The 13,672-nt window shown below is 36.4% G+C and overlaps 1 protein-coding gene across 1 annotated transcript in view; it reads right to left on the bottom strand.

Moving 5' to 3' along the window:
* Window positions 1–6,673: 6,673 nt before the first annotated feature.
* Window positions 6,674–13,672, bottom strand: part of LOC111628685 (DNA (cytosine-5)-methyltransferase 3A-like) — a 158,341-nt gene continuing 151,342 nt past the window's right edge. Inside the window, exons 22-24 of the mRNA XM_023372514.1 lie at window positions 9,376–9,454; window positions 9,110–9,228; window positions 6,674–9,040 (exon numbers count right to left, since the gene is read on the bottom strand). Of these exons, the coding sequence (XP_023228282.1) occupies window positions 8,830–9,040; window positions 9,110–9,228; window positions 9,376–9,454 (409 nt within the window). The 3' untranslated portion in view covers window positions 6,674–8,829. The remainder of the gene's footprint in view (window positions 9,041–9,109; window positions 9,229–9,375; window positions 9,455–13,672) is intronic.

Below are 13,672 nucleotides of genomic sequence, written 5' to 3'. Positions count from 1 at the left end.
CTCGTTTCCTCTCTTCTTTCTTGCGGGTGGATGGTCTATGGTCCGGCAGTTTCCAATACGTTTGACTAATACTTCAGTCCCTCCGGTGGTGGCCCCGCATCCACGGCGAAATAAAAGGCCCATTTTCGCCTAACCCAAACGGTTTTGGTTACCGCGTTTACGCATCCGGTTAAAAATAACAAAGGCACTTTTATTTTTAACAAAAAGGCCGGTCGGGTCATTCGGCTTCCGGTCGAAAGAAACAAACGGCGGGCGACCGGACCGATTTATAATTGTAAAGAAAGCATTGTGGGAAAAACAATATAAACTAGAAGCGATAAGACAAAATGTAGTCCATCGACCGTTATTTCGTTAGCTACACAAAAACACACATTTAGTCTCTGTAAATTAATTAATAACGCGTAATTGGAGAGTAAGATTCTCAAATTCGGTGGCAACGGAGAGGGAAACGAATATCGCACGACAGCCATTTCTCTGGCCAGAAATATCGGCTTCCGGTGGGAGCCACGAATTCGTACAAACACAAAACGGGCAAATTGACAGTAGTTACGAAAAGGGTATCTTCTCATAACGATTTTTTAAAATCCTTTCCTCCCCGCGGGCACTAAGATCTGTTTTTTAACCAGCCCGTTACGAGTGCGGCCACCCCATAGTGGATCCGGCCGAACCGTAATGACGAGGAACGAGACCCAATATATCCCGACGAACCACCCACCGAAAATTCCCGAGATTTTTGGATTCGATCCCGGGTCCCCCAGAGCGATCGGCTACCATCTTGACCTCTGGGTCATCCGGCTGACACAGTTTGAATACTGGATGACACCTGAGGTAAACCAATCGATCGATCTATCGCTCTAAAACACCCGGCTTCGAGTCCAGTCGAGAATTATTTTAGGTGGTCGGTCCCGTGTAGTCCTTTCTTCCCGTCACCTCCATTATGGACCTAGTCGAACCTACGATTAACAAAAGCCTGAACTAGTGATGTATTCATCACTAGTATTTCCATTTAAGCAATACACCAATGTTTTCTCTCCTAACTTTATTTACAATAGAGACATACGTGACAGACGTGTCCAAAACAGAATTTTTGAGTGATCACTCATATAAAAACACTATAAAGAAAAAAATCATAGGACTATTTACCGACTCTGTTTTGTTTTAATTATAAAACCCATCCCTACCCTCGAAATTAAGCTTATTGCCATTTTATAATAGTTAACAATACAAAAAGATTTTAATAAAATATTATAACAGATGGCGCCATCGAATGTTGCCGGAAAAGTTACCCAACTCGTTGCTGGATTTTTTCGTTGATGTTAGAACCGTGTTTATTAAAAGGCCGGCGGGTCTCATTTTAATGTAATTTTATTTTTCTACAGTCGACGTGTGTTCGGACCAGAATTCATAATGAAATCAGCAAAATACGATTTGAAAAACACAGAATTCAGTAGTGAAAACATCGCATAAAAAATTGATCCCTTTAAGAATTATTATGTTTAATATTATGATCTCTTTGTGAAGTTAATAAAGAAGCGAACGTTATAAACAATTACCAAATAGGTATTATATCTCTATTACTTTCTCGGCTGTTGTGTATACGTAACAGGAAAAGTATTGGAATCGTGTCAAATTTCACCCTCCGAGTTTTTTGTGAAAGGATGCCATTTATTTCGTTTGATATCATCGCATTGGCCGGATGGCCCAGAGGTCGAAGTGTCGACCTACTGCGAAGTTTGCCCACTGACTGCGTTAGTCAGGATTGTCGCGCGGTCACGACCAACGTGTGGGAGTGGAAAAAACTCTCAGAGACCGGTTCCTCGTCGTCAATCCGTTTAATAAAAATAAGAATTTCTTACAAAATTTACTTGAACAAAGGGGTATCACCGCACAAAGAACGAGGATTAAGTTCGAATGTTCGGGATTTCTTTTTCTTCCTTTCGGCGGAGACAGCGAAACAATCGTAGGCCCCGGGGCGCTGGGCACGACTTTGGGCGATTCTTCTCCTACAAACTTGGGTGGCCCAGGGCGACACAGCAGAGGAGATTCGTATCCACGATATCCGAAATTTCCTTCCTATTTCTACAGAAGCGCACACGTCCAAGATGGGAGGACTACTAATCTAGAACCGAGTGTGTCCCGTCTTTGACTCGCGCGGTTTTTATAAGTTCCTTTTTTGGGTCCCGGATCGAACATTCCGATAGGTCGATGACGGCTTGCCCTCGCTTTTCAATTGGTTTTCACTCGTTACGAAACGTAACAAGATCAGAACACAGATCGCGAGACAGTCAACACCGACTGACAATTCGATCTCTATAGAAGTTGTTCGATCTTAGGACTTATATTCATCTATTGTTTTAACAAGTGAAGTTCGTCTTTCAGGAAAGTTATACAAACATGTCCTTTTATAGACATAAAATATTCATTTTTCGTTTTTTTCCTCGTTTCACGGTTTCTTTTTACAACATTAAATGATTATTATTTTCTTCTATACATAATTAAAAATTTTAAGCCCCACACTGCTATTCTGGGGGGGACACGGGTTCAAATCCCAACTGGGTCGAAAAATCCCCAGAAATTTTTCGGGGGTTAATCCGATCGGATATGTTCCTCACAATCCGGCCACCCCATTGTGGGCCTGGCCGATCCCATAATGGGTTCGCTAATAGAGGTACTCTTAGTGCTCACGGGGTGGAAAAAATTTTAAAAATATCATCACTATTTCTTTAATAACCAGATGTCGCGCAGGTCGAAAAATTGGGAGGGTTGCGAACGGGACACAATCGCAATGGTTTAAGGCGGTGAATCCATCTTTGTGCTATTGGAGAAAGGATAAGATGTAAATGAATAAAGTCTCGGTGGTTATCACATTCCGGTTCGGATGGCGGCACACACGAAGTATTCGTGTCGGAATTGACGCCCTCAGTTTTCTTACGGTCTCTATACAATCTGCATCGTTCGGTATTAGTCATTTTTGGCTTTTCTCATTCCTTTTCAATTTTTCTTTCCAATGATATACGTTTCTTACATTCCTGTTCGTATTTCCTTTGCAATTTCTTCGACATTACGAAAAGTTTCTTATACTCGCGCACTTATCGACTATAACTTTACAAATTCTATTTTATAGGTTATTATTGCTAAATATTAGCGAGGTTGCGGCCGAAGTTTTCAACGCGAAAACGTGTACGTCGGACGTTCGGCGCCGCCTTCTTGTAAGCCTAGAAGTTCGACAATGGCGTTTGGAACTTCGAGCAAGATTCCACTGACGCCATTGTCAAACTTCTAGGTTTACAGGAAGGCGGCGCCGAACGTCCTACGTACACGTTTTTGCGTTGAAAACTTCGGCCGCAACCTCGCTATTAATAATACAGGTATACCTCGACTTACGTCGTTTCGAGTTACGTCGTTCCCGATTATACGTCGTTTGTCAAAAAAGTATATGGAAAAATAAAAATCAAGTTTGTCATTTTATTCGACTTTACGTCCGTCCGCCACAAATATTGAAGTCGTAATATCACTAGAAAAGCGTTTAAAGCACATAAAATCATATTAAAATATATACATTTACAAGTATGTACTGCATTTACAGTACAGTACATGCATTCGTAAATTTAGATTACTTTTTTCTGTACTCTATTAAAAACTAAAATTTATTTGTTTGTAAGCTTAAAATAGATTCTTATTAACCACATATTTTTAAAAATGCATTAATAAATAAAATACAGAACTGGGAATAGTAATTTATGGTTTTTCCTAGTGACAAGTAGATTCGGAGACAAGTAAATTCGACTTAAGTCGTTTTCCTGGAACCAATTACCGACGTAAGGCGAGGTATACCTGTATTGTAGACCCTGTCGTTCTGTATAAATTGACGCCAATTTCGACGTCCTATCTCTTCGCTAAAAATCTTATTCTCCGAGTTTCCAGATCTGTGCGTGTAAAGCGAACGTCCAGTTTGAGTATAATTTACAGCAGCCTGGGAAGGTGCTTTTTCTCGCTTTATCAAGATGGCTGCGCAGGTGGATGGACACGTGACGATTGATAATTCTTCATTATAATATTAGTTTTCAATCTATTAAATAATAAGAAATAAATTCCTAAAAATTTAAACGCTTGTTCGATGACTCTTGCTGAGCTTAGTTTATAACATCAAGTTTTTTTACGTTGGCAAACAAGATGGAGACCAGAAGTGCCGCCATTGGAACTACCCAGGTAAACTTCTAGACTGTGTACACATTAGGCGTTTTGCGTTGCATTAAACGCGCGTTAGCAGCGTACACACCGCGCGTTAGCTCGGCGTTCGACGACCGTTTAGTGGAGCGGGAGCACTGGCTCAGTTTGGAAATGGACGTGAAAGTAATTGCTTGTATGTGCCTCCTCCATTGTCGCTATAAAAGACGATGGCAGAGGCAAAGAGAATTTTGGGTGCACCCAANACGCGCGTTAGCAGCGTACACACCGCGCGTTAGCTCGGCGTTCGACGACCGTTTAGTGGAGCGGGAGCACTGGCTCAGTTTGGAAATGGACGTGAAAGTAATTGCTTGTATGTGCCTCCTCCATTGTCGCTATAAAAGACGATGGCAGAGGCAAAGAGAATTTTGGGTGCACCCAATATTACGAGATAGACTGACGCATGGAATGTTTGTGACGCTGTATGCAAAACTAAGACAATATGAAGCTAAATTTTTTAATTCTTTTAAAATATCTATAAAATCATTTGAGGATGACTGGTCTCTTTTAGATTTCATCAATAAATAGATCAGTATCGAAATGATCGTTCTCCATTTCGGCCAACGTACGTCCATTCTACCCGAAAGCGCGCGATCGAATGTACAGTACAACAACATGGCAGCACATATATCTCAAAGCGCATTTGAGTATGTATACCTATGTATACTCCTGGTTCTTTAAAATGCGCGTTTAAAAATGCCTAATGTGTACACAGCCCTACAGCTTAACACTTTAATATTAACTCTACCGTATATTTATTACAAGCAGAGACTAAAAAAACAAATGTTATTGCTTACCTGAAATGTTTCTGACAAACTCTTGTATTGATATTCACTTTATGCATATTGAAATTTTTCCGGTTAATTCTCCAGAGCCATGCAAATTGCCTTCGTGGTGAAAGCTCCTCAGTTTGGGTCCTCGATGACAAATAATGCAGGGAATCTTAAAAGAAAACGTTCCTTTGTTCACGAGTGAATTAGCATTACACCCAATTACACAATTCACCATAGTGATATTCACAACGCAAGAAATCCAGCTAAAGCGTGCGTAAACACAAATAAAACCTAAACAAACCACAAAGATGGCACTGGACAATTGCTCGTGATCATGACGTCATTCGTGATGTCGACTTAAAACTTCTCTTCTTATTTTTTTCATCTCAGTTTAGCGGATATTTTAACAATGATGTTTTTATTACCATTTATAAGTTTTATATACTTTTCAATTCGGCAGTTAAACACATTCCTTTGCTATTAACTATAAGCTTGACTTCGCCACTTGACTTCGGCATCTGTAATTTTTTTTTTATCTGACCCTACATTCGGATTAATTTGATCGCCATCCAGTCGATCCTAGGTGACATTTGTTTACACGGATAGAGATTGATCAGATCGCTACAGTTCGTTTGTATACAAGATTTGAACGATCAGAGGAATCTTGGGTCAGTTTGATTCCAAAAGTACAGGGTAGTTATAAATTATAATTAAAGTTGCCCTACTCAGACCTGTCTAGAGCCCGTTCTGACGGTCGTATTTTGATGAAACTTGGTATATATGTTTTAGGGACCACAGGAAAAAGGAAAATGCAAAAAATATTTAGTTCAAATTTTTATCACTAGGTGAAAAAATGGCGCATGAAAAACAAGAAACACATAATGGAAACACGCAAAAGGCTTTTATTCACAACATTTGTTCAATGTGCAATCCATTTGCATCAATTACATGTTCAGAACGTCTTACAATGCTGTAAGGCGTTCTGTAAATGTAACGTGTTTCTTGTTCATCATGCGCCATTTTTCACCTAGTGGTAAAAATTCGAACTAATTTTTTTTTTGCATTTTCCTTTTCCCCGTGGTCCATTTAACATATATACCAAGTTTCATCAAAATACGTCCACGAGAACGAGCTGTAGACAGGTCTGAGTAAGGCAACTTTAATTATAACCACCCCGAACTTGCACCCCTGAACGTAACGTGTTATCGTAGGTTTCCGGTAGATCCTTGCCCAAACGAACACACACCCTGCTCGATAAACGCCGTATTTCACTAATCGCCGAGCATTCCACACCTCGTTCATAATACCCGTACATACAGCAGTGACCACTCGACCCGGCTGGACGAGACCACTTACTTCCCCACGCAGTCTTAATATAATGTAACAATCACCGCGTGATACGTACAGTACGTACCAGTGGCGCACTCGGGGTTTAATCTTGGGGAGGCGAGTTGAATGGAAAAAATCTTTAATGCCAATTCAATAAAATTCCCACCTTATAAGGCCTCTAATTCATTAGTAGTACTGTATAGAAATAGATGATGGGTCCCCCTCCGGGTGGGCCATCGTATGATACGTACAGTATGTTGGCGTACGAACCAAGTTTTCGAAACTTTTAGATCCTAGCCGGCAGGCGGTGTGAGCGAAAATTTCGCGATATAAATGACACACAATAAAAGTTCTTAAACTGCAACTTTAATCGGTTCACAATACCCTAGAGGGCCTTTTTTTCACTCGAAAAGTAGCACAACCACATTTAAAAACATTTTCTTTTGATACAAATGATGCCCTTATTATATAAAGGATTCGACAAGAAAAAATAAAAACACAATTTGATTAATTCACGTAACAATTTCGAATACTGCATCGTAATATTTATTATTAATACGAGAATGGAACGAAAAAACGAAATAATTGGCAGTGATTGGCAAAAACTTTTTATTAACACCGACGGGGAACGACGAGCCGAATGGCGTCGTCCGTCTCATTCTCGTCGTTGGGCAAGAAAACGTTTCCGTTTAAAATATAACCTTTTTATAGAAGCCACAACATTTCGAACGTTTTTTCTACATCGTGCTAAACATTTAAGAATATTAAAAACAGTTTTTTACTAAGGCTTGCCCAGTGCTCCGTTTGTGCATAATAAATTTTCCACACCGACGATCCAACGATGCATTTTAACATTATTTTTTTTTTAATTATTATTATTTGTTTTTAATTAAAACTACCGGCAAACATTGGCGCCGTCGGTCGAATCTACGTCTACGTTTTACCATAACCAATATCGTACAACATAAATTTAATCACACGAGTACCAATATCAAAGCCGTTTTTATTAAAATACAATATGAGAAAAACGAGGCCCACACGCACTTCACCTTTCCACGTGTATTATTTAAAGGGTGCTTGCCGTAACTGGTAAAAATAAATAGGTACGTTATAACTGTAAATATGAACACAACGGAGTTTCGTCACGTCCGAGAACCTAAAATTGGCAGTGTAATTTCTTCCGTTCGGATGGCAAAGGACGACGACGACTCGTCCGGGATGATTAAATATTGCGGTCCTTAGTCAACCAACGGCTAATCATAGTACAAATGAATGAATTATCGTTTCTTGTCTTGTCATTATATATATATATATGTATATATATGTATATGTATATAATATATCTTTGATCACAAAAGTTAGTATTCTTTATATGTTTAACAATACAATGTTTAAACAATAACAGAAATGGCAGTGTTTATTATATCAATGATCAAGACAAGAAGTCGGTGAAAAAGAGTAGGTTAGGGGGTTTTCGTAAAGCTAAATATATCTAACACTAATTTAAACAATGTATTTTGTACTTTTAGTCACGGGTTTAGTAACAAAATTCTACTCTCGGAACGAACAACGAAGAAAAAGTGCCAAGGAACGTCGTACTAACCTCAATTAATAAACGTATCGGCAGTTGACAAAATATCCCAAAAAATAAAAAAATAAAAGACCGCATCCGACTTGTTCCTAAGTACGAACGAAACGAATGACGTAAGCAACGTACGAACATCGTCCGAAGTATTTCTAAAAATCTACGGAAATTTTTCGGATAAAGGCGATTATTAAAACGGATAAAATTTTTTTTATGTAAATAGATTATTACTTTGTAAATAACTGCAAAAATCTTCGTGGGTAACGAACGACGGGATTAAACGTAATAAATTAAAATAAACACCACAGGAAACGTAATAATTAGTAAGGGGGGGGGCGACTGGCCGTGGCCCGTCTCGACTTATAAATTGCCATTTTATATATATTACGAAGCGCTTTAAAAATTGACGACGTATTTCGGAGAGACCGGAAATAAGAATAAAAGTTTTTTTTTTTAACATTTATCTCACTAATATTCGATAAAGATTTGCAATAACATTAAATAGTAAAGAAAATACTCTAGGTAAATAAATAACTGTAAATGAATATTTTAAATGCAATAAACAGCTTATTGACGCAATTATCGTATTGTTATCTGACGTGGTTTTTTATATATTATACGGTAACAAATTTGTTGGCAGTGAAAATTTTCTCCTTTTCTTTCCGTGCCGACGCCAAACCCCATCCCCGGCTAAATCCAAAATGGGCAACGGGAAAGGCCATTTCCACCGATGGCGGGTTAATTAAATCGGAGGAAGAGAGCGTTTTTCGTCCGTAATAACCGGGGAAGGGGGCGAGGAGGCCGCGTCCTCCCCGCTCGGGGGGACAGATGTGCGCGGCGTCGAAGACCCCGGGCAACGAGCGCGGAGCGTGATCGGAAGGGAAAGGATGGTTGTGATCACAGTAGCCGGCCGCGTCAGACGCGACCGTTCGCCTCCTCTTCTCGAGACGTCGCCCCCGCCGACGCCGGAACCGGAACCGGAGACGAGACCGTCTTGAAGAAATTCCTGAGAGGTGTGAAAAGATGTCTTATGACGGGCACGCTCCAAGCTTTACCCAGCAGCTGCTGTCTTCGTCCCAGAGGGATGTTGCCCACGTCCGTATAGTGGCGAGGGAATCCGAACACCCTGTCCGACAACAAAACTCTTTCGGTTAACCGTTTCCTAATTTTTCTATTTTACATTGTCGTTACTTACTGTTCTAATTCTGTAACCCAGAGTACATCTCCTTCACCATTCATTGTCACTGGCAAAATACATTTCTTCCCTTGTTTTAATGAATTACTGCGTGTTGTCACGGTTCTAATTTTTTCTACCTGGGGGAAAAAAGGGTCTGTTTTATAATATATTAAAACATTTCTTTATTTTATCCAATACCTCCATTTTAACAAGATAAATCATTTAAACATATTCGAAAATAAAAAGATTGAGTTTATTTTATTATAAACATCAAATAGTATTACCATGGCTTTTCTATTAAGACAAGGAGTTAAAACACTGTCCAGTGTAATGTCTTGTTCAACCAAGTGTGGCTGCAAGGGACTAGAAAAAAAAAAGAAAAGAAACTTAATAACAGTGATGAATAAATAATTCCATAATTAAAATTTTTTTAATAGAAATTTTAAAATATTCAAAAATAATACATAAGGGTGCAATCATCACCCAACATTAATGGAGAGTAACTTACTTTGAAATATCTTCTCCTTTTGAGTATTCCTTACCTCTGCATGAGAGTCAGTGAATAAATACTATTTTTTTAAATTATTTTATTTTTAGTTGGAATAAATTTCTATCAGTCGAATTAGTGTTAAACTAATTTCTTAAATTTATGACGAGAATTAATTTGATAATCATTGTTAAGAGATTTCTTTCAGGATATTTTCATTTCACTGTTAATTGTAATTTCGAAATTTTCAAAATAAAATTTTTCTATTCAAAAATTTGGAATTCTATGCAGTGATTGTAATGTTTTTTTCAGTGTAATAACAACATCCTGACTAATTTATAATTTCTTATTGATTTTAAATATACTGTACCTATATTTTTAAAATATATATGCTTACTTACGTGTATAATCCTGGAATATTACCCCAAAAATAACGTGCTCTATTTTGAGGAGAAAAATATTTGGAATCAAGCATAGCTGGTTCACACTAAAAAAAAAAAATATATATATAATTCATAATTTTTTTCATTACTCTCATATATATTTTAAATATAGATATATTGTATATTTACTACAAAATATATCTATATTGAAAATTATATAGAAGTAATGTAAAAGTTTTTTGGCGTGCGGATTAAATTTAATCTCCGATCACAACTCCAGAGTTGACAGTTTTTCGAGCCTAGGAATTTGATGAGAAGAGTAAACTATTCATTGTCCAATTGTTTTGTCTACTAGAACTATTTTCTTTGTTCTCTACACTTGCCTTGAGTTTAGTTTATCTTTCTGTATAATATATAACACCCATACGGGGTATAACTGAACTCAGTGCAAATATTTTAGGGATAGGTTCTAGAGTTAAAATTACCTTAAAATTCTATAAAGATTTCTCAAAATTTACTTTGTATGACTTATGGTTTGCCCAAAAAAGATAATTTTCAAATTCCATGTAAATATACTGTATTAACAATAGAGTTGTAAACTTTTTAAAGTAATTTTATATATTTTTTAATACTTCTGACAACTGATTGAGGTAAGTAAATGTTGCCTAACTGGCCCTAATGTAATAAATGTAAACAAAGCCGTAGCCACTTTAAGATTGTTTTAATTATCTACTGTATCTGTTTTGGAGTAAAAACACAGTTGAAAAGCAAAAATTTTTCAATGTAAATTTACTTTGAATAACATTTCATTTTTACTAAATGAAACAGAATAATTTACAATAATTTATCAAAATGTCCTGTGTGGATGTGGATGCATAATTGCATACAACAAACCAGTAACACAAGCGCACAGGCTAACATGTATTCAGAAAAATAATTTTTAACATTTAAAATGAAAAGCTTTAGTGTGTACTTGTTGGTAAAACAGGAGTGAAAACAAGCAGTGATATCTTTTTGGTAAGAATTTTAAAATTGGTTTCTGTTATATTTTGACAGCCCATTTTCGACTCTATAATCTATCCCTAAAATATTAGCACCGAGTTCAATTACATCCTGCATATATTTTTTTTCTTCCTACATTTGTTATGCAATAATGATTTAATAGAGTCGAAAACTGAATTATTTGAGTAAAATATTAGAGTGATTTTCACTGAAACAATTGTTTGATTTGAAAGCATTAAAATGTTCTTCTCGTGTAATTTAAAGTTTTTAACTCCATTAAAGCACTTTAAGATTTATTTTCTCCAGAGTGGCATTTTTAGTTTCTTCTAATACAAATGTTGTTTGATATTTTTGGTTATATAAAATTATCAGATATACTAAACCTGTAGAAAACGTGTAATAGTGGATTTATATTCTTGAGGCATTGATGCTACGTTTTCATATAACCAGAATACATGTCTTCCTTTGTTTGCTAATTGCACAGCTTTCAAAACTCGGAAAAAATCAAAAAACAATTTTCCGGTTCCTGTTGGATCTGAAAAAAAAACACTAAAATTAATTTATTTTATATATTCATATAGCAATAAATTATATACATTATAATAAATTTACCGTATAATCCCTTTCTTGCAGGATTTACTAAAGAAAGATCATTACATGGTGAACCTCCGATAACTAAATCAATTGGGCAAAGTTTAGCAACCTATATACAAAAAATTCACTTATTTATCTAAAATAAATAATAAATACATATGTAATATATTAATGTATGAAAATGTTTTATATATATATTATAATTAAAGATATATTTTTGATATTCTGATTGATATTCAGTAGTTTTAATTGGTTTGTNGGTTATACCGTACGAATACAAGTCCCTGATGTCGACCGTGGCCGTACAGATGCCCGAAATGCGTTGGCGGTTCTTGTTGGAATAGAAGACTCCGACTTTTATAAATTAGCTAACAAAAATGGTACCCTCAAGCAGTTTTATACCCGTAATCAGTTTGTAATTTGTAAAGAAAAGTTACTTTCCATAGATGACATTTCTTCTCAAGAAATTTCGCTGAGAGAAGCAGCTGCAGCTAATTCGAAAAGTGGAGGGCAAGGCTATACACGCTGTCATTGCAAAAAGAAGTGTTCCACGAATAAATGCAGTTGTAAAAGCAAGGGACTCTTTTGCAATTAAATTCAAAATGTCACAACAGTTTAAGTTGTTGCAATAAATAAGATTTGTATAATGTTAATCACATAATTTATGTGCAAGTTTATTATCGTATTATTTTCTTTTCCGATTAAGAATGTACTGTTCGTTTTAGGTTCAACAGTTTATTTACACGTACTGTTACTTAAGCTTTCTCCTATTTTGACATATTAAAAAGTTGCATTTTTGTCTTAACGTAATAAAAATATTTTTATTCAACATTCACCATCAGTGAGTGCATGCTGAATGTCGACATTTGCCGGTGTAAGTGAGAAACAATGATATTTAGCAAATATTTCGTACCTACATGAAACGACTGTGTGAATGCTGACATTCACCGGAGAATGTTGACATTCGTCTGATATCGGTCATTCACAGTAACAAATACACTTCATAATTCATTCTTGTCTAAAAAAGACAGACTTATAAATGGTTTTAGCACAATTTGTTTGCTGTTAAATAAAAAAGTCTCAACATTAGCATGGAATATTACACAACAATTATACTATAAACAACTGGAATGAATTTGTAGATTTTTGTCATCATCTATCTTCACAAAAGTAGGTGATGAGATGCTACAAAACATTGCTAGTGAGCAAAGATGAATGTGAAAGAGTGTTTCATAAAACAAATTTAATCCTCACATAGATTTTAAATAACAGATTTTTCAATTAACATATGCATGTTCATTGTGTGGCTGCTTGCCTTATTATTTAAAATTTACGTGTTTTGATTATTTTAATTCTCAACATCTTTCCTTTGTTATTGTCTTCCCTTTCTAATCCCTCTTTTGTCAATGTGGAGGGTCTGTTCTGAGAAACATTGGTAACAATAGAGAGAACAATAATAGGCCCAAAGGGGAAAGAGAAACTGGTCACTCTTAAGTTGATTTCGGAGAGGATGCATGGAAGTCCTCATAGTCTGAGAAGGTAATAATGGAAGAGCAAAACAGGTTAAGCTTCAGCGAGTACAGTATGGCTTGACAGGACATAAATTTTATTAGTGCTCCTTTCCAAACACGAGACTTTCAATCAACACAAAGTTGGATAAGCAACAGAATTATATTTGTGATGAAAAATGGAAAATCATAAAGCCAGAAGAATTCATTGTGGACTCCATCTCGCAAGTGAAGAACAGTATCCCCAGACAAAATCCCAGGTATTTTCATTATTGATCTTTCTATCTCTATCCTAATTTCTGTATCCTACTTTTCTCTTATTTAGATTGTAAGGTAGTTTTAAGGTAATATTAATTTTGGGTTATTTCTGTTATGCTCGAGATGTTTTTCTTTTGTTTGGTCTGTAACTGCATGCACTCCCAATATGGGGAAAATTCACTGGTATCCAACCTTAGTTGGGATCCCGACAAACGATCCTGCAACACTTGTTCTGTATAAATAAAGTTGTATTAACTGTATCTGTTCACCAATTGTGTCGTGGTATTAAATTTTGTATATTGCTTTTGTCAGCATTGTGTCAATACTCAATCTTCACAATTGCATGAAA

The sequence above is a fragment of the Centruroides sculpturatus genome, unplaced genomic scaffold (genome assembly GCF_000671375.1).
Source record: "Centruroides sculpturatus isolate CEXI.00-Female unplaced genomic scaffold, Cexi_2.0 scaffold30, whole genome shotgun sequence".
In the NCBI taxonomy this organism is placed as follows: Eukaryota; Metazoa; Arthropoda; class Arachnida; order Scorpiones; family Buthidae; genus Centruroides; species Centruroides sculpturatus.
This window is presented reverse-complemented; position numbering and strand designations above follow the sequence as displayed.